Source organism: Leishmania panamensis (genome assembly GCF_000755165.1).
Source record: "Leishmania panamensis strain MHOM/PA/94/PSC-1 chromosome 27 sequence".
NCBI classification, from domain to species: domain Eukaryota; phylum Euglenozoa; class Kinetoplastea; order Trypanosomatida; family Trypanosomatidae; genus Leishmania; species Leishmania panamensis.
Window position 1 is genome coordinate 517,848 of NC_025873.1, and position 20,769 is coordinate 538,616.

A 20,769-nucleotide genomic window follows, 5' to 3' on the forward strand; every position below is an offset into this window, starting at 1 on the left:
GTACCGTTTCCTCTTCTACCCGACCTCCTCTTTCGACACCCTCATCCTCTGTTTCTCTCCCTGACGGTCAGACTCCTTTTCAGAGACTCCGTGTACTCGAAGGCGACGTTGTGATTGCCGCGCATCGCTCTTCTGACCGGAACAGCAAAATAGCAGCGGAAAAGCGAGTCTCTCTCTCTCTCTCTTTCCTTCGTCCCACATCACGGAGTTCTCGGCACACGCTCAACACAACAGACTCGCACCCCCAGCCCCCTTTGGAAGAGTCGTGAAGGAGCTACCATGTCTCAACAAAACGCTGTCGAAGCCCTGCTGGCGCGCCTGCAGATGGGGGATGCAATTCCCGCATTTCAGGCCATGGGCGTGGACCGTATCGTATCTCTGCGCAAGATGTCAGAGGATGCCCTACGTCAGGCTGTCCCGGACGCTGAGCAGCGCCAGGCGCTGATGAACGCCATCGAAAGCCGTGGCCATCTGCAGTCGCGTCGTGTCGGCCCTCCAGCTGACCAGCCACACCCCCCTCGCAGCGCCGATGCTGAGTTTGCCCGCAGCGGCAACGACGAGAGTCGCAGTGGTTATGCGCCGCGAGGTGACCGTGATGACCGTGTTGCCCGCGGTGGGCGCGGTGGGGGTCGTTCCACCGGTGCGCCGAACAGTGACGACGCGACTCGTTTATGTCGCCACGTCTTCACGACAGATGGGTGCAAGTTTGGCCAAAAGTGCCGCTATAGCCACGGCGGGAACGACTACCGCCGCCTGCAGGAAGTGCTGATGGACAGCGGTGTGGCGCAGCGTTCTCTGGATCGCCCGCCCCAGAACTTCAAGTTCTCGATCGATGTCGAAATCCCGACAGAACGCATCAAGTACCTCCTTGGCCCTCAGGGTATCAACATGAGATTCATTAATGAAACGTGCGGCACGTACAACGAGCGCTTCGCACACGTGGACGAGACCGAGGATACCTTCACAATCCACCTACTCGGCGGCAGCGAGGAGGCAGTCAACAAGGCTAAGGAGATGCTGCTGATGTCGGTTGGTGTGAAGCGCGAGGAGGAGAAGAAGGACCGCTTCCAGTATGCTGTAAATGAGTTGGACGCGAACACGCATGCCGCTCGCTTGTTCGCGGCCTGCAACACCAAGAACAAGGGCACCACGCGCCACCTGTCCGACTCCATCATGCGCAATATTGTCTCGAGCTTTAACTTTGTTCGTCCGCAAGAGGTGCGCCACTTCTATATGTACACCTCCTGCAGCGACAAGGACAAGCTTGAGATGGTGAGTAAGATTGTGTCTCAGCTGAAGGGTGTGCAAGCGATTCTGTTCTGCGATCAGAAGCGCGTGGAGGAGATGTGCAAGGGCTCTCAGCGGATCGCACGCCACTTCAACAGGGTGAATCCGCAGTTTGTGTATCGCCGACTATCCAAGGAGGATCGCATGATTGCGCTGGATAAGTTCAAGAAGGGAGTGGTCAACGAAAACGGCGTGCTCGAGCGTCTGCTGGTCACGAACGAGGATTACGCCAAACTGGCCCGCAAGACCGTTATTCCGTATGTGAACCTCGTCATCAACTTCTCCGTCCCGCGTGCTGAGGAGTACTACGTCCTGCAATCGCAGGTGGCAGGCCGTCAGGGCACCATCGGCGCGTCCTTCCTGTGTGTTAGCAACTATGAAGAGGCCCTTTTCCGCGAACTGGAGAAGAATATCCACTTTGAGCGTTTCGAGGACGAGGATGACTTCCGCTCGACGGCGGTGGAGCTGTCGTACGACACGGATGCACAGCCGCTAACACCGGAGGATGCTGATCCGCCGGCAGACTGGCGTGAGCACCTGAACGACAGGAAACCACCCCAGAGTTTCGGCAAGCGTCGGTAGGCACGCGATACGCTCACACACACACACACGAGTGAGAGAGGAAGAGAAAGGGCCAGAGGAAGAAAGGGAAAGGGCAAAAAAGGCGCAGTCGCTGTAGGAACAGCGACCTCCCCCTGCTGTCTTATACATGCTTATTTTCCTACTCTTGCTTTTTATGTGGTTCTTGTTAATGGCGCTATGCTTCCTCAAGTGGCACACGGAGCGCAGGAAGCAACGAAATGATGACGGTCTTCTCGTCATTTCCTTCCCTTCCCTTCCCCCCTCGTTGTTTCTTACATAGGGGGAGGGCTTATGTGTGAAGCTGTGCGTGTGTGTGGGGCTCCCCTGGTCGCGTTCTGATCGGTGTGCGTTTTCTCTTTTGGTGTTGAGGTTGTCTCAAGGGTAGAGAGGGTGGAGCTGCAACAAGGGCGAGGGGACGGAGACGGAGCGTGGTGGATAGGCATGCGTGGGGAGTGGGCTCAAAAGAGCCGGCGCGTAAGAAAAGGTGAGAAGAGGAAAAAATATGCGAAAAGGACAGCGAAAAAAGGAAATACGAACAGCTGAACTTGTCGAGATGGCGATGGGAACTCCTTCAATTTGTCTTTCTTCCCTCTTCCTTCCCTTAGTGACCATCCCTCCTGTTCTCGCTCAATTTTTGCATGTCAACAAGTCTTTGTGAGGAGTGAGACCCAGAATAGAACTAGGCCCTGCTCACTTTGTCTCCACCATCATCATATGTTCTTCCTATCGTCCCATGTCTCCCACTCCTCCCCGCAACGATGCCCCCCCCCCACACACACACACACATCGAGGCTCATCTTCCTCTCTGTCTCCCCCATCCCTCTCTCTGTCTCTCTGCGCGTTCTTCCTTCGGCTTACTCGCTAGTCGTCTTGCTCCTCTTTCTACATCTCTTTGGTCTCTGCGTTTCCGTTTGTCTTTCCCCCTCCTCCCTTTCTTCTTGTTATATGTCTGTGTTTACCTTTTTTTCCGTGTTTAAAAGCGTCGCCGTCCATCTCTCGTTCTCCTTGTGTGTGTGTGTGTGTGTGTGTGTCTGCACGGGTGGTACGTCTGGGGCGCATAAAGCGGTGTACGAGGGCCAGGTGGTGTGTTACGGATTGTGAAGATAAGGCGGGCCAACACACGCGAACAAACGCACACACAAAAAAAGGGGGCGGGGATGAAAAGGTCGTATGGATGATGACGGAATAAAAGTTGGACGCTTGTGCGATTGATGCATAGGACGTGCTGTGTTCTGTTTTCCTTTATGTCAAGGACGACGATATGCTCGCTTATGGTGCGGTGTAGGCGAAGATGTACTTGCGTGTGTACGCGTGTACGTGTGTGTGTGTTAGTAGGTGGAATCGCTCTTTCATGCAGGAGTGCGTCTTGAGGTTGGGGTGAGTATTTGGGCAGGCCTCCTCGTTTTAGTGAAAGGATGAGTGAGGGACGAGGCGCGCAAGAGTGGAGGTTGCTGGGCGGAGAGGGGAGCGATTCACCCACAAATGTGAAGCGCCAACGGAAAAACATGGGCTGGGGAGGCGCCAGGCGAGCTGGGGATCGAGGCCTGCAATAGAGGGGCGGTTCAAAACACCGCCATCGCCATTCCATTATCTACACACCTAGGAGGGTTGGCTATCCTGGCAGCAGAGCAGCAGCAGCAGCAAGTGTGTCAATAACTGTAATGAACAAGGGCATTTTTTTTTCAGTTGTGTGAGTGATTTGGATGCCACTGTTGTTGACGCTCATCTCATTCTCTACTGGTGTGTCAGTGTGGTGCTGCCTCCCCTCTTCCACCTCCCTCCACATGCCTCTCTTCTCTTTCGTTTGCTGTCCTCTACTAGTATGTGCGTGTTCAACATTGCTTCTCCTTGTCGAATGGCGCTGTTTTCCTTTGTGTTTTTTTTTCTTTCTGTACATGCTCATCGTCCGCTCGGTCTTTTCTTGTGCCCAAGTCGCCCGTGTACGTGCATTTGTTTGCTTCCTGAGCCATGCGTAGCCTAGCAGCTGCACCCCTGCACAGCGCCGTTGCCCCCCCCCCCTTTCTGCATTCTCTCTATCTTGCACTTCCCATCATCCAATTCCACGAAGGCACGGACGAAATGGTGCACGCACACGGATGCTACAGCGCACATACGCATCCTTCTCCCATCTTCAGAATTCTCTCCCGCTACCTACCACCAAGACGTAAACACACAAAGCACCCACAAGCACAGACACGTAACATCAAGAAATACAAACTGTGGTTACTTTTCTTTCTGTAGTAAGGAACTTGAAAGAAATTAAAATAAAATCACAGGGGCGCATTAAAGGAAGAGGGTAGCGGTGCTGCTCACCTTCTCGCCTTCCCTCGCTTTTTCCCTTCCCCCTTTGACGCTGCATTTCACACACTCGAACTTTTACAGGAATACGCGCGTGAGAGAAAAGCGCCAGTGCGCTCACGGAATGCCAATGAGCGCTGATATGTGATAAGTATGGGGCTCATGCCAACTATGTTTGTCGCTTCTGTCCGCGCCCATGCAGACCCCTCTGTAAGGCGCCCGCTAAGCCTCCCAATGACTGGTGAGCGTAGGGGGCCTTGTAGGCGGCGGGTAGGGAAGAACAGCATGGGTGGCGGGTGTCAGTTGTACCATCAGTGGACCAGCGGAAGAGGCGTACTTTTGTTTGTGCTAGTGCCCTTCCCCAGGCTCCCCACCTCATCTCTCGCCCTTCTCGCTAACTATGCTGCTTTCCTCAAAGGAAAAAAAGGCTCTTGCTTGCCGCCCTCTTTTCTTTTTGTTTGTCACACTCCACACGTGCACCCGATCTCTGGTTTATCTTTTCCTCTCCCCTTCGTCTCTTCCCTACATCATCTCTTGTCGTTTCGACTTGTGTCGATGAGTGAGTGCGCGTCTCTGTGTATTGATCTACTCCCCACCCCACCCACCCCCGTACGCGTGTTGATGCTGGCACCAGTGCTTAGCACCCCATACAACTCTACGCGAAACTGAAAGGCACACAGGAAGCGCAGGCTCCTTTTTGGAAGAAAAAAGACTGCATCTTCGAACCGTTAGCATCCTCATGCCATCATGCGCACCGCTGCCGCTACCGTGAACGTGGAGCTGGCGCTGAAGGAGATTGTCCAGGCGACCATTGCCAAGGCCTTCCCGCTCGTCCCGGCCCAGGAGCCTCTCATCACCCTTGGTAAGGTTAGCGAGTATCAGTGCAACAATGCCATGGGACTGGTGAAGGTGCTCTCTCAGCAGCCTCAGTCAATAAAAATGAGCCCGCAGATGATCGGCGAGGAGCTCAAGAAGAACTTGGTGGAGAACGACATAATCGACGAGTTCGAACCCACGACCAAGGGCTTCATCAATATCAGCATCCGCAAGGAATGGGTGGCTCAGATGGTGAACGAGGTGCTGAACCAGGGCATTCGTCCACCAGTCGTGAAGAAGCAGCGCGTGCTCGTCGATTTTTCGTCGCCGAACATCGCCAAGGAGATGCACGTCGGACATCTCCGCTCTACTATCATCGGTGAGTCGATCAGCCGTCTCCTGGAGTTCTGTCTGCACGACGTTTCACGCATAAACCACATCGGTGACTGGGGCACGGCGTTCGGCATGCTCATTCTGTACATCAAGCGCAAGTTCCCCGACTACACCACGAACCCGCCGGCCATCTCCGATCTCACCGCCTTCTACCGCGCGGCGAAGAAGTGCTTCGACGAGGACCAGCAGTTCAAGGAGCAGGCCCGCCTCGAGGTGGTGAAGCTGCAGGCGCTGGAGGAGGACTCTATCCAAGCGTGGAAGTACATCTGCGACGTGTCGCGCGAGGAGTTCAACGGGGTCTACGCCCGCCTCGGCGCCACCATCACGGAGCGCGGTGAGAGCTTCTACAACCCGCTCATTCCAAAGGTGCTGAATCTTCTGGAGGAGGCGGACCAGATCGAGGTGAGCGACGGCGCGAAGCTCATCATCAGCCGGGAGGAGCGCAAGCTGGATAGCCTCGATTCCCGTGACATGACGAAGCTAGCGAGTCAGCACCTCGCGTTTCTCTCACGCGATGGTTCGTCGTACCACCCGAATCTGATTGCCGCCATGAAGAAGGCTGGCATCTTGACCGGGGCAGAGGGTGAAGAGTCGGTGGTGCTGTCGAAGAAGGAGGTGAAGCTGTGGAAGAAGTTTGATATCCGCATGGACCTGGACAAGCTGATGGCTCAGCTCGCCTCCCTATATAAAAAGCAGCTCGACCCCCTCTTCCTGGAGGCGTTCAAGGCTGCGGGGATTGTCAAGGGCGACTGCATCCTTGTCCCCCGCTTCTCCTTCCCTCTGATGGTTGTGAAGAGCGATGGTGGCTATACCTACGACACGACCGATGTCACAGCCACGTACCACCGCTTCATCGTCGAGAAGATGGACCGTGTTATCTACTGCACCGATGTGGGCCAGTACGAGCACTTTCGCATGTGCCTGCAGACGGCGAAGGACATGGGCTGGATGGAACACGCTACGTGGGACCACGCCGGCTTTGGTCTCGTGACAGGGGCAGATGGCAAGAAGATCAAGACGCGCTCGGGTGAGACAGCAAAGCTGAAGGACCTTATGGACGAGGCTGTGGAACGCTCCCTCGCGATCCTGAAGGAGCGCGAGGCGGGCGAGCGCAGCCAAGGCCACTCGGAAGAAGAGATGCAGACGCTATCCAACATTATCGGTATTGGCGCCATCAAGTACTTTGATCTCAAGCAGACACGCACCAGTGACTACGCCTTTAGCTACGACAAGATGCTGGACATGTCTGGCAACACAGCCGTGTTCCTTCTTTACCAGTACGCTCGCATCTGCTCTATCAAGCGCAAGGCTGGTGTGGCGGAGGAGGAGCTGCTCAAGATCACTGACATCTCTCTCGAGACCCCGCAGGAGAAGAACCTCGCGCTCTGCGCGCTGCGCTTCCAGACGGTGATTCTCAAGGCCGTCGAGGACCTCTTCCCGCACCATCTCGCAGACTTTGCGTACGAGCTCATGACAAACTTCTCCACCTTCTTCCAACACTGCCGCGTCGTGGACGACCCGCTGCAGAACAGCCGCCTCTGCCTCATCGAGCTCACCCGCATCACACTCAAAAAGACGCTGGAGCTGCTGGCCATCGAGACAGCCGAGCGCCTTTAGCGGACGTGCAGTGATACATGTTGGAGCTGCAGTCCCGCCCCAGGCGTCACAGAAGGGGGAAAAAAAGAAAACGAGGAGAGCAGAAGGAGCGCCATGCACGGGACTGCCAAAAGGCTCCCGAGAGGCTTACTGTTCTCGCACGTTTCCTCTAAGCTCCTCCCTCTTCCTTCCTTCTCTTCTCGACCACCTTTCGTGTGTTGTACTTGATTTTATTAATTTACTCTTGTCCCCTGTATCCCTCTCCGGATTCACTCCTCGTGTGTGCGTTTTCCTTCGCGCTGTCGGTGATGCACACGGGGGGGAGCGGCAACCACCAGTGAGATGTGTTAGCAGCCCCCCACCCTCCATAAAAAAAAAATTGAGGCAAGCCTATCGTGTTGGCTAAAGGCATCTCGATGCCCATTTGTGTGCGTGCGCGCGCATAAGTGTTCCGTAATGCGGTAATTAAGAGACTTTCAAACATTCTCTCGATTGTCACCTTCTCTGCGTTAAATGCGAGAATGTGCTAACGTTTCTGGGGGTACTTCGAGGGGCGTTCCCTTGGTTGATAGAGCTACCACTTACCAGTGCGGATCAGTGCAGGGTAGCGAAAGAGGGAGGGGGATTGCCCCCTCTTTGGTGTTCTTTTCCTTTGCCGTTTCTCTCATATATATATGAGAGACTCGATGTGTGGTACTCATGGCTTGGCAGGGAAGAGCGCGCGGACGGGAATATCTCCACAGCTCCTCCCACAGCGGAGAGCTCCCCCCCCCCACCACCACCACCTTTGCTTTTCAGATGCCTGAATGCTGCAGTCTCCGTTTCCCCCTGCACTTTCGTCCCTCCCTCTCCTCCTACCCCTTCTTGCAGCCATCGCCCTTGAATGAACTCCGTGGCACCCAGCAGACTCTCAAGCAGGCAGTTAAAATACAGTAAACTGTCCAACTTTGTCCCCCATATCTATTCTTTCCCGCTGACCCTCTCACACAGTACAGGTAACTAACCCACCCATCAGCCGGAGGCGAACACGATGCAGACGTGGTATCGCCCCCATCCGTACGGCATTTACCCTCGAGGCAACGCCGTCAAGCGCTCTGACATATTCGACCGTCTCGGCACTCTTTCTCTCTTCACCACCGCAACGACGCATGACGACAAGGAGCACACGGAGCAGCCTTACCTGGACCTCGTTCAGCGCGTTCTTGCCTTTCTCGCGGTACCCGATCTGTGCCGACTGTCGCGCAGCTGCACGGGCTGGTATGTGCTCGTACACTGCACAGATGCCTTCAAGACGGCGTACACGGCGTTGTCGCCGTCGTACCTGCGATTCCGTGGCAGCTGGAAGGAAACGGCTGTGCGAGGTTACGTAGCAGCGCATGACCACACCTCGGACGCGGCCCCCGTCACTTCCACCACGCATCGAACTCCCTACAAGAAGTCGAGGGTGGAGAGCAAGGGTAAGCGGGCCGCTGCGACGCTGGTTGGTGAGACACCTGTCGCGTTTGTAAGCCACACCCCGGTGTGCGTGCGCCATCACTTCTTCTGTGATCAACTTTTCCAGGCATGGATGTGCACAATTCTACCACCCTACTACCACCTGCACACCGTCACGGAGGAGCGGGAGGAGGCGTCGTCGTCATTCTCGTCCTCCTCGGCACGGACTGAGAAGTGTGCGGGGCAGACCTATGGGTCTAAGGACCGGAGAACTCAGCGAGATGCGGCATGGCCCGCCTCGACCACCAGGCTGGCGGATTCGGTGGACGCAACTCAGAGCCACAGCCCACCGTACATCTCAAAGTTTCGCCCTGTTGAACGGCGCAGTTGCATTTCCGTCGCTGAGTTCCACGAGTGCTTCGAGAAGCCAAACTTACCGGTGGTGATCACAGACGTAGCGACGGAATGGCCACTCTTCAAGATCCTCCAGGGCCGCTTCACCAACTTGGCGGACAAGAAGGACTCCCTCATGCGTAGCGGCTGCCCTGTGACGTCACCGCTGCGCTGCGAGCACACAAATATGAATCTGGAAGACTATGTGCACTACGCGACGGAGCAGAACGACGAGCGGCCGATATACATGTTTGACGCCGAGTTCGGCAGTGTGCTGGATGTGGAGAGGCTGTACACGGTGCCACCCTGCTTCGCCCGGGACGACTTTTTTTCCATACTTGGCGACCGCCGGCCCAAGTTTCGCTGGATCATCGCAGGCCCGCAGCGTAGTGGCAGCAGCTTCCACGTGGACCCCAACTACACCAACGCGTGGAACGCGAACATGACGGGCCGCAAGCGGTGGCTGCTATTTCCTCCTGGGGCGACGCCACTTGGGGTGGTGCCGAGTGCAGACATGGCTGAGGTAGCCACCCCAGTGTCACTGACAGAGTGGCTCTTGAACTACTACGACACAACCCTGCAGGAGTTACAGCACTGTGGGTACGAGTGCATTTGCGAGCCTGGCGACATTATGTTTGTGCCGTGCGGGTGGTGGCACTACATAATCAACCTCGAAGACTCCATTGCCATTACGCAGAACTACGTCTCGCGGAACAACTTGCCCAAGGTAACCAAGTTCTTGCGTGCCATGAAGGGGTCCATCAGTGGCATTGACGAAGATGCCGACACCTCGACGGAGGAGTCTACGGCAAAGCGGCAGCGCGGCTTTGCGAAGGAGTTCGAGGCCGCCATGGAGGTGGCGCACCCAGCTTTGATGCAGGACGTGGCGCGGCAGCTCGATGAGGAGCGTCAGGAGCGGGAGAAACGCCGGCTTGGTCGCTTGATGCTGCTAGACCCGTCTTCAGAGGGCTTTGCCTTCAGCTTCTAGGCTGTACAGAGGAGGAACGGATGGTGCGAGAGGGGGTGGATGGGTGCCTGGTAGCCATCAAGCAAGCGCTTGTACAATCATGATGAGAGCGTGGAGGCGGCACCATCGCCTGCGCCGATTTCCATGATCCGGCCCCCTTTTTCGTGCCCGTCAGAGGTACTAGCATCCATCAGAACAATAGCTGTGCCCTGCCCCCGCCCTAACATGCACACCCACACTGAGCAAGCGAGGGAGAAGCATGACATCGAGTCCTGGGGGCGAACTCACAAGCGCATGAAGTCGTTCTTTGGCGAAGGGGATAGACTGCATGCCAACGCACCTCACCACGCTGTGTGCATCTCTTGCCTAGCACCACACAATCAATATAGCTACCGCTGCATATTTGTTTGTCACTAACGGAACCGATGATTCAGCAGTCCGTGCATGTATGCGTACGATGTGTGCCTGTGCCCTGCATGGGTGTATGGGCAATTCATGGCTAACCTGAGTAGACCTCTACCTGAGAAGGCGTGTAGATGAGCTCCGATTGATATGAGAGAAACAAAAAAAGGTGGTACACGCGATAGTGGAGGCAGTGAAGCTGAAAAAGACGGGAGGGGGGGGAAGGATGGGCAGGATGGGTGAATGCGAGGGTGCCGCCCGGCGATATACACACAGACGCACAGGGCAGGTAAGGGCCGCACATGAAAAGCGGCCGTATGCTGAACCTCGTTGGGGGAGGCGGTGATGGTGATGGTGATGGTGGCCCTGAGAGGCTGCCATGTTGCAGCCACAACATGCTGACACCCCCTATTTCTCTCCGCCGGAGGTACCGGTGCAGGTGTCTCCAAGGCGTGCAAAGCACCTCTTCCCCTTGCCTCTCTTTCACCCCACGACTTCATCCACACGATTTGAACAGCGTTGCCACTTCATTGCTCCTCTCCTTTTTCATTGTCCGCTTTCCTCGCACCCCCTCCCCTTATAATACAACGGTATTCAGCTGAAAGGCCTCGTCGAATGTGGGGCGGTGCGCATCACGCTTCGATTCCTCTGTAATCAGAGAGCCGCACTCATCCGTCCCTGCGTCTCTGACGCCCTCAGCACCGTCCTCAAAAAGGTGGCACCCACTCACTTGCCGTCTGCTCTCTAGTGCAGACCGCTGTTTATCATGGGCATCCTAACGAACTGGTATGAACGTCTCGCGCAGAAGAAGCGGCTGGAGCTGCTCATGACTCTGGGCATGTACGATGAGCGCGTGTACGAGGTCGTGGAGCGGTATCACTTGGCACCTGACATTCTCCAGACACTGCCGTCGCCCCTCACCGCCCACTTTTTGGCACGAGGCATGTGCTACGATGCCGTCAATGAGGAGGTCATTCGAAATTTTATTCGTATTTGTATGATGCTGTCCCGCTACCGCACCGTCGAGGAGGCGTCAACGCTAGCCGAGCTAATCAGCAGCTGCGGGTTGCCCGAGCAGTATCGGATTCAGATGTTCAACTTTAGTGAGACGTATCGGCACATGATTCTCTCGCATTCCTACTTCCCTCAGCGGGCGGTGCTGCGTTTACTATCGTACATATTCTGTGATGATTTTCTCTCCGATGCAGTGGCGCAGCTGCAGTACAAGTCCGACATTTTAAACCACGTGAACAAAGTGTACGTCACAACGCCGGACTTTGTGTCGTGGCGCTTCTCCGTCCGGTGCATGTCCCTGGCTGGCGGCTTTAACGAAGACCGTTCAGACGTTGAGTACACAGAGCTCCTCACGCGCGCTGTGTCGGAGGTGCTGCCTGAGTTTTTCAGCTACTTCCTGATCACCTTCTTCTACGCCCGCTTTCGCTTGTACCCGCAACGGGTGCGTGGTATCACTCCGCGGTGGCTGGCGCGGCAGCGTGCCTGCTTTTCTGCCCTTTACTGTGCTCTTCTTGGTACGTACTGCAACTCCATCTTGGAGTACCGGGTTCACGAGCACCGTGTCCTGTATGAATTGCGCAAGAGTCGAGAGCTGCGACGACGCCGTGGCGCTGAACGCTGCGGCGTCCCGTACGAAAAAAACCCCTACTTTGACAACCTGGAAGGGGTGACGCGGCACGTGTACACGATGCAGCTGTCCGCCTACACCTTCACTGGACTTGGTCTCGCAGTCTCCGTGCTTCCCTTGACCTCTGTGAAGTTCCCCAAGTTCATGGGTGATGTCGCGTGGCGGCACCCGTTTGTGCCGCGGCTCTTTCCAGCCCTGCTCGGCATGCACGCCGCCTCGCGCTGTCTCATCCCCTTTGTTGTGGCACCGTTCACTGCTGTGAGCCTTGCCAAGTACGGCAACTGGGGGACTACCCTATACGACCGTTACGTCGAGCTCCGCATGCGGCTTTGGCACCGGAGGGTGGACGTGGCCTTTGACACGTCGACCGAGGTGGATGAGGTGGATATCACTGGGGCTGACGCGAGAAAGAAGTTTTGAGACGCTCCCTAGAGCGTCTCTGTCTTTTCGGGTATGAAGCCGTGGGCCGGTTGCGACGGGCGACGTATGGGTGCAGGCTTTTTCGCTCATCGGCTCCCATGCAGTTTCGTCAGCTCACTCGATGGCATCCCTTTTTAATGTCATCATTTCGGAAGCAACCGATTTTTTTCTGTACGAACATCGGGGCACTGGCGATTCTTCGACTTCTCATTCGCCTCGGCTGTTGCTGCGGTTGCGGTTGAACGCTTTGATGACGCTGTTGGGTGTCGTATACATCCTTCACACACGCATACAGCTACACATATACACATTACTGCTGCGGTGACGGCACTGCAACCCAGTTAATCATTAAGCTGTAGTGATATGCGTGACGCAGCTAACAATGGAGGGAAAGGTACAGAGCGAACGAAACGAGTCATCCCATGGCAGGCACAACGCTGATTGCTTCATCACCGTCTCCTTTTCCCTCCGCCCTCAGACCTCTCTCACTTACTCCCATCACTTTTTCGTTCGATCCCCTCTGTGCTTCCCTCCCATCTGCTCCTCTTGCTTCACACGAAGGCATCTGCCGCACACACACAGCCCAGAAGTCATATCAATTGAGACAAATACCCTGGCTCGCTAATGACCTCGGAGTGACTCTCTCTCTCTTACTCCATCCATCTTCCCTTTCTCTCACGCTGGCGAAGGAACGGGGGTATTCACACCCAGAGGGAGAGAGACGGATCTGTCCTCTCCTACGCTATTTGGACAGTGCACGCCGGTGTTTCGAGTACATCGCAGCCAAGATCGCCATCAACTGCCTCGCTGTGGGCACACTTTCCACACACACCCACACACAAACACACGCTCACATCTTCTTCATCTCTTGACATACACTTTGCCTTCCTATTCCTTTCCCATCGCTGTATACTTCTTCCATTCACTCGCACTTTTTATTTCTCTCTAGCTCATTTCGGGGCGCGCTTTCTCTCTTCCTAGCCCCCCCCCTTCCCTTCTCTATGGTCGCCACAATCGTCGCCCGCGGCCCTCCCCTCCCTCTCCTCTCCCCATACCTTCTGCACCATCATCACAGCCCGATGCACGTTGGTATGATTGACAAGTGCAAGCGTTTCCTTTACTTTTCAACCACCCTCCCCCCCATCAAGTGCGCCTCCGCGTGTTTGTTTGTTGGTAGTCTTCGTGGGTTTTTTTGTTGTTGCTCGCGCTGCTTTGCGCGTTGTCTTCTTCCTCACCCCCTCCTCTCCTCCCCCTCTCCCCCATTTCTGTCGTCGTCGTCTTTTTTCTCTTTTGATCGCTCTGTCTGCGGGGGTTGGGGGTGGAAAAAGAGGGGTCCGCTTGCACACCGTCACAGCGAGAGACTCTCACAGCTCCTCCTGCGTGAGTGTTAGAGAAGTCGTTTTACCCGGCTCTGCACCCCATTCATTGTCGCTGTTCCCTCTGCACAGGAGAGAAAGAGAGAGGCCACATGCTTGAGGGGGGAGGATACTCGTCTAGCACACCCGCTCCACTCCTTCTACTTGGTGCGCTCTTCTTTTTATTCCCCCCTTGTGAGTTTGTACGGCTTTGGGTAGGCGAGCTGTGTGTGTGCGTCTCTCTTTTTTTTTTGCTCTCTTACTCTCTTCTCCTCACTCCGTCTTTCTGGATTGTTAGTGAAGAGAGGCGACAGGGCGGCGAGGGCGGCTGTTGCGCTGCTGTATGATTATTAGTTCACTGTTGTGATCTTCATAAATGTTGTTTTTGCCTTTAGCCTGAGCGAGCAACTTCCTGGCGGTGGTGGCGAGAAGTCATGGAACGCAAAACCAAAAAGAGACGTAGTCGCTCTTTAAAAGCTAATCAATGGCATCCTTAACTCCTTGTGTTTGTCTTTAGCTCTCTCTCTCTCTGCTGCCGCTCCTTTGGTCGCTGCAAGGCTCGCTTTTCGGCCTATGTTGTTCTCGCTTGGGCCCTGCACACCACGCTCACACCCGCCTCGCGTTGGAGGCAGAATCTTCAACCACCACTTCCTGAGTAAAACTACCCCATCAAAATTCAAAACCAAATTGTTAAACGTCTGGAGGTTGTCCACAGATATTGATGTGCGTATGCACATAGCCGCCACCCCTCCCCCTCCCTGGTGGCCGGGCGAGAGACCCTCAACATCATTTTTCTCCTTTTTCGCTCCTGTTGAGGAGGAAGGAGGAGTACGTCTGTGCATACGTACCTGCTCTCTCACACCCCTCTTCCACCTCTCTTCTCCCTCCCTCTTTCACCCATTTTTGCTGAGAAGCCCTTGACAAGAATTCTCGTCTCTTTTCACTGGCGTGTGTGTGTGTGTGTCTTCTCTCTTCCAGATCACATCTGGTGGGCACTACCGTCAGTTCACCAGATGTACGCGCACAGAGCGGCCCATTCCCCCTCTTTCCCCCTCTCTCCAGTGGCACGAACTGCGTGTAACACATAAAATACCTTTTCGTGTCTGTTGCTCTTGTCTTTTACCCCCCCCCCCGCCCCACAAGCAAAACAGCGCATTGGAGTAGCCTGACACGTCTGCAGCGTGTGGCAATTGACACAAGGACACCTTACCGAAGGCGAACAAGAGCACCCCGAGAATCATCTCTGCTGGCTGACATCGCGAGCAACTTTCGTTCGTGTGCCCTTCGTGCCTCCTTTTCTCGTTGAGCCGAGACTCGTATATGCGCTCTTCGCTTACGTCCCTCTCTCGCAATGGCCTCCGAATTGCACTTCAAGGTCGATGTAAAGGGGTGCGCGGCAGCCGCATATAAGATCAACGAAGTGCGCGGTCACCTAATGGACGCGAAGCGCGTGCTTCTCAAGATCAATGATCATCTACACCAGATAGACATCATCTGTCGTATGCTTGGGATTCACCCAGTGGGACCAGCTTCGCTGGCAGCACCGGTGCTGACGTTACCGCGCCCAGTGCTGCACACCTCTATGGTAGTTCACGACAAGCCCTCGGCGAAGACTGCGCCTCCAATGCTGTTGAGCGGCTCCTCTGACGACATATCGTCTCTTGCAGCAGAAGACAGCGCCGGCAAGCTGAGCATCACTCCATGGGGTTTTACAAATGCCTGCACCTTCACCCCGGTGTCAAACATGCAACACCATGCGCACCTGATGGTAAGCGTTCTTCCCATTGACGTTATAGTGAAAAATGCTCTCAACTTTGTGGCGACCTGGTACAGGGAGGAGAGCAAGTGCACACCGCAACAAGATCTCATCCACAGCTGCTTGAAGGTGCGGTATGTCTCGGAGATAGAGGAGGAGGCTGACCGTAGCCGACTGCATCGGCTGCTACTGACTGTGTCGGAGCAGGTAGATCGATTTATCGTGATGGACGAGTACAAAAAGTTTGTTTCCTTCTGCGTCGATCAAGAACCGATGTGGCTCCAGGCGGCTCGACAGCTTCAGGGGGAGAACGAGGCGCGGTTAAAGACAACCGAGAACATCTACGCCCGCTTCCTCATAGAGGACGTGACTCTGAGGGAGAAGGGGCTCATGCTTCAGGAAGCCACTGACTATGTCGTATCGCTGTGCTTTCTGGAGCAGGATCAGCGGCTGACTGCCCAGGTACGCGCGGTAGAGCATTGCTGCAACTGCCAGTTGGTACCCCAGGTGACATCTGTGCCCTTCGAACCTCACTTGTGTCTGCACCACCATCAACACCATAATGAGAGCAGTGTTACCGCTCCAGCAGGTGGCCTGACGGCGCCGCAACTGCAGAAGTCTCGCGGTGACTCCATGGATAGGTGCTCTGGGAACAGCAAAGGAAAAGGCTCGAAAAAGGTGAAGCCGTCGTTATCTTCGGTGGAAGTGGACCCGTACAGAGAGCGCTGGCTGTCGATCATTGGGTTTCTTACTAAAGGGGAGCGAGGAAAGGCGGCGCTGCACTGAAGCGCAGCACTAGATGCATCTTGCAAATACAGCGATGCGAGGCCCCAAATCACGTTGTCGCCACCGCTGTCCACGCAGCAGCACACTGCCAAGGAGGACGCGAGGCGCTCGAAGAAAGAGGCGCGTTTATTCGGTAGTCGTGTGTGTATGGGTGTGTGCGCACCCAACGCGCACACCTCAAGCGATCTCCACACTGCACTGCCGCGCCTCCCCCCCCCCCGTTGCTGTTGCTACTCCTCTATATTATGTCATCTTCGACAGCGTCTCTTTCCTTCTCTTGGCTTGCGGACAGTGATTCCTCACCTTGTGTGGGAGATTGCCCTCTTTACCCCGTCGTGTGTCGTTTGTGCGTACGCTTCTCTTCTGCATATAGGGTATATTTTCTGACTGGTGTTTATTTGTTCTTCTTGAGTGATATGTCTCTGTCTAGCGCTCCGACGGGACCGTCTTGTCTTATCGTTTTTCCTCCCCCCTTCCCTTTCGCAAATGTATTCCTTTTATAAGAGCTACATATTTCTTCGCGACTTTGCTGTTCTGCAGTTACATACCTACATACACACCCGTTTTACTCATCAGCACATGCGCTTGCGTGCTCATGCACGTCTTTTCTCTCTTGTATTTGCTCTTGCACACCTGTGCGCTCTGTGTTGGCAAAGGGGGGAATCAAGAGCACATTCCTTCCGCATTTGTGTGTGTGTGTGTTTCTCCTTTTTGCGTGTATATAGATGTATGTATGTACGTGTACTATTGTGTTAGTGCGTATGTGCGTGCCTGCTTGTGTGCTCCGCTTTGGGTGTTCGCCCCTTCCATTTTTGCCCTCCTCCCCTCGCCCTCCTCCCTTCCTCCTCTCTGTGCATGCTGGACAATGGTGTGTATCTTCCCAAGAAGGCGAACAATGGGAATAGGGAAGGCAAAGGAAAAAAAGCCCAATCAGAGAGATACATGCGCATCCGCAAAGGCACAAACACACGCGTGGTCACTAGCACGAACAGTAGGTTGAGGTAAGTGCTGAGGGCAGCGTCATTGGCGTGCCTGCCTCTCCCATTGTGTCCCTCTTTTTGTTGTTGTTGCTCCTCTCCCTCCTGTCATTTTTCGCTCTTCCTTCTTTTTCTCTCTGCCGTTTCCTTGCTGTGCCGTTGTACTTGAGTTCGTTCTTGCTGTTGCCATCGGCGCTGCTGTCATGGTAGTCCATCTCTGTGTGGGTCTACGTGTGCTAACATATCGTGATGACCCTAGATGTATGCTTGTTTCATCTATGTGCGTGTATGCGGCACAATCTCTACTGATGTTGCGGTGTGACCTCCTCCTGCGAAGACAAGCAAGGCGGTTACTAAGAGGTGCACGCAAGCACGACCGATATTATCCAGCTGGACAAGCGAAAACAGCGCACTGTCATCTTCCAGGCGGTAAAGGGAGGGCAAAAAAACGACATGCCATTTCCTTTGCCGAATGCCTGCCTGCCTGCAAGTGGAGGGTGTGCGGACTACCCTCTTCTACGGGTGAAAACAGGACTTTGGACTCCTAAGGCATGGAGCTGTAACCTGCCTGTGCTCGGACTACATGAAATGCATCTAGCAAGAGCAGCGAACAATCAGTACGGAGGGCATTCCTCCATCAACACCAACATCCACACATTTTCTGCTTCTCCCCTCTCTCTGTTTCACCTTGCCATGTTTTCTTGGTTCACTGATGTGTATTAATACACACCCACACCCACACATGCCTCACATCTTCAACCGCAACCCCTGTGTACTTCACCTTCTTGGCCACGTTCTCCGCAGTTACTCCCCCCTCCCCCCTCCCACTCCCTCTCCTATCCTTGCCGATTCCTTTCGCTCTGCTCGCGCCTCTTCCCCCCTCTCCCCTCATTCGTGACACTCCACTCCCCTCTTCTTTACATTCTTTCTCCTCTCTGCATCCTCCCATTTGCTCTTCAACGCTCCGCTGTTGTCCTGCGGCGAGAGTGGCCAATCAAACCCAGCAAGAGCAGACACGGCCCCATTGGTGCACACCGGCTTACTTCGTCTCATCTGATATCCCTGCCCTCCCCCCCCCTTCTCTCTCCTCTCCCCCTTCCTCTCTCTCTCTCTGTATTCCTTCTCTCGCCCCTCTTTCCCACGGTGCCACTGTTTTCTCTTTGGCTTCTTCTCGTTGACTCTAGAGGGTGCTGACTGTCGCCGAGAGATATACATTCACACAGCGAAGGACGTAGAGTCGTACTCAAGGGCAGGAAGACAGACGCCATTAGGCTCTTTAGAGGGCACACAAGGGGGAAAGTTATCATAGACATTTTGCTTTTTGTGGCCTCAGTATTCCTGCTTTGTAAGACTTATGCGCAACTCGAAGGTGAGACCTCCCCCACCCCCCCGTCGTGCGCCGCCGGGGCCGGCCTTTGTCAAGATGAGCTCCAACACGCACATTTTTTCCCACACCCTTCTCCATCTCAGTGGCGTCGCCCTTCTCTCGCAGCAGCTACTTCAGGTGAAGGACTCTGTGAACGATATCAAAGTAGCCATAGTCACCGCTGATGACTCCCTCAAAGCAATCTCGGTGAATCCAGCAGTGTGGCCCTCGTCGCTCTGTGATGGTGCCACCACAGGTGGCGACGATGTGCAGTCGCTTGCCTTCGCCTCTGTGACCCTCTCCAAGCTGGCCGAGGAAGAGAAGGCGCAGGATGCCTTCTACGCGAGTCTCAGCGAAATGGCCACGGTGCGCGCGGAGGTGCAGAAGGGGTCTCGCGATGCGACGCTGCAGCGATACAAGCAGCAGGTTGAGTGTCAGCTGGCTTCCTCCGTGGTAAACCGATCGCTACCGGAGCAACAGCAGGTGCTGCTGAATCCTTACAGCACCGTGCGTCGAAAGATTCTCAGCACCTTGCTCACCGTCTCGCCATTTACTACCACACCGAATGCTACCGCAGAGTCGCTCTACAGGCCGACGTCGGCTACCAAAACCAACGCGTGCCGCCCCCCAACCTCTAGCGTCGCGCCGCCACAGCAGTCGTCGTCTTACAGCATACCTGTTGGCAGCGAGTACAACTCTCCCTACCCCTTTACTGCGGAAGGGACTCCGAGCTCGGTGTACGCGCGCTACGGTGCGATGACTGCACCACAGCAGCCGTCACAGACACCCCCGCCAGTGAGGTACGGGGCGTACGGTTACGAGAGTCTTCCGCAGAACGGAACCGCTACCGACGGCGTGCGCTACGGGCAGCAGCAGCACCTGCGCCGGTATCAGCAACAAAGCGGCCGGCCGCACTACCAAGCCTTGTAGATTTGTGGAAAAAGAGCGCGAGAGCGCAGAAAGTAATTGAGGCTGAGAGTGTGTGTGCTGGTGGTGACTTTATCGGAAGTTCTGTCTTGTGTGCTGCTTCCCTTGCCGGTACTTGTGGTCCGTGTGCCTCGCTTTTGAGAGCAACAGAAAAGCCAATGTGGTGAGGAATCGTGTGTTTTTCTCTGTTTTACCGTTTGCCTTCATCATCTCTCACTTTTTACTTTGTGCACGCCAGCGCTCCTTCAAGCGTGTCTGCACCTCATAGGCGCCAACGGCGGAGTGATGTCATGATGTCGGTTAGCAGAATCAGGAGCGGCAGAAAAGGACTACCAGGAAAGAACTGCGAGGGCTACAGCTGGGAGGAAAGAGGAGGATAGGTACGGGTGCAACGGTTATGAGGAAGCCACCCTCGGTCTCCCTTTAATTGGCAGAGCCCGTCCTGACGTCGCCTCCTCGTCTTATCTCACTGTTATTCTCTTTCAATGGTGCATGCACGGTAGTTCACGCTATGGCGGGTAGATGCAGCGCATTCCGGCACGAGCTTCAAGGGGGTTCTACCCACCCCCCCCCCCCTTCCTACCCCCCCCTTTTTTTTTCTGCTGCACCTCTTCGCACTTTATTTTGCTTCCTTTTCAGCGTTTCACTCTCGTTGTCCCCATTCCTGGCCACCCCTCAAGAAGGAAGGAAAAACGCGTCAACGAGCAGAGACAAGGAGGGGGCGTGTGTAATGTGTTGGTGCACCTCTGTTTCTGCCTCTTCTTTGCTCTCTTTGTCTCTTGGCAAATACATCCGCGTTCGCTTGCGGCAGAGGGAGGCAGTCATCGGTGCAGTCGTGTGATGTGTTACGGAGCAACTCGCACAGCTCACTCGTCCCATACAGGAACTCAAAAGCCAGCCCTGAAGTCCCCAGATCGATCCATCGCTTTGGGCTGCCCTATGCCGCCATCTCACCGTTTTCCGCTCTTCACAGTTTAGCCTCATCTCTGTCTCTCCCTCTCCTTTAGCCTTTTCTGGTCTCTTTTCACCGCTGGCCGGCCTCCCAACACTTCCCTCTGTACGCGCCCGCCTTCCCGCTCACGCCCACACACGCGAGCGCATATTGGCGTGTCTCCGCGATCGAAAGCCCACACAGAGAGAGAGCGCGCGCGAAAAACATAGGAACACACCGAAGGGTACAACAAACTCACAGCTGGTCTTATTGTCTGCCTCCTCCGCCTCCGCTCCTCCCTCCTCTGCTTTTTCTTCGTGTCTTCGTGCGAGAGAGTGTGCCTGGGTGCCCTCTGTATCTCTGACCGGCAGTCACCAGTGCTGCGTTCACAGTGCTGTTCTGCAGGACCAGCAGGAAAACTGCTGCACCCGCTCCTCTGCG

The 20,769-nt window shown here is 55.2% G+C and overlaps 6 protein-coding genes across 6 annotated transcripts; all 6 read left to right on the forward strand.

The window, feature by feature from the left end:
- Positions 1–279: 279 nt before the first annotated feature.
- LPMP_271330 (hypothetical protein) lies at positions 280–1,869 on the forward strand (the record flags this gene model as incomplete). The annotated part of the gene is made up of 1 exon (XM_010701918.1): positions 280–1,869. The coding sequence occupies one exon, from the start codon at positions 280–282 to the stop codon at positions 1,867–1,869; it is 1,590 nt and encodes a 529-aa protein (XP_010700220.1).
- Positions 1,870–4,914: 3,045 nt separating this feature from the next.
- Positions 4,915–6,993, forward strand: LPMP_271340 (arginyl-tRNA synthetase, putative; the record flags this gene model as incomplete). The annotated part of the gene is made up of 1 exon (XM_010701919.1): positions 4,915–6,993. The coding sequence occupies one exon, from the start codon at positions 4,915–4,917 to the stop codon at positions 6,991–6,993; it is 2,079 nt and encodes a 692-aa protein (XP_010700221.1).
- Positions 6,994–8,002: 1,009 nt separating this feature from the next.
- On the forward strand, positions 8,003–9,787 carry LPMP_271350 (hypothetical protein; the record flags this gene model as incomplete). Its single annotated transcript, XM_010701920.1, has 1 exon — positions 8,003–9,787. One exon carries the CDS (start codon positions 8,003–8,005, stop codon positions 9,785–9,787), a length of 1,785 nt encoding a protein of 594 aa, XP_010700222.1.
- Positions 9,788–10,934: 1,147 nt separating this feature from the next.
- On the forward strand, positions 10,935–12,230 carry LPMP_271360 (hypothetical protein; the record flags this gene model as incomplete). The annotated part of the gene is made up of 1 exon (XM_010701921.1): positions 10,935–12,230. The coding sequence occupies one exon, from the start codon at positions 10,935–10,937 to the stop codon at positions 12,228–12,230; it is 1,296 nt and encodes a 431-aa protein (XP_010700223.1).
- Positions 12,231–14,936: 2,706 nt separating this feature from the next.
- LPMP_271370 (hypothetical protein) lies at positions 14,937–16,127 on the forward strand (the record flags this gene model as incomplete). Its single annotated transcript, XM_010701922.1, has 1 exon — positions 14,937–16,127. One exon carries the CDS (start codon positions 14,937–14,939, stop codon positions 16,125–16,127), a length of 1,191 nt encoding a protein of 396 aa, XP_010700224.1.
- A 2,331-nt stretch (positions 16,128–18,458) lies between these two features.
- On the forward strand, positions 18,459–19,400 carry LPMP_271380 (hypothetical protein; the record flags this gene model as incomplete). The annotated part of the gene is made up of 1 exon (XM_010701923.1): positions 18,459–19,400. The coding sequence occupies one exon, from the start codon at positions 18,459–18,461 to the stop codon at positions 19,398–19,400; it is 942 nt and encodes a 313-aa protein (XP_010700225.1).
- Between the last annotated feature and the right edge of the window lie 1,369 nt (positions 19,401–20,769).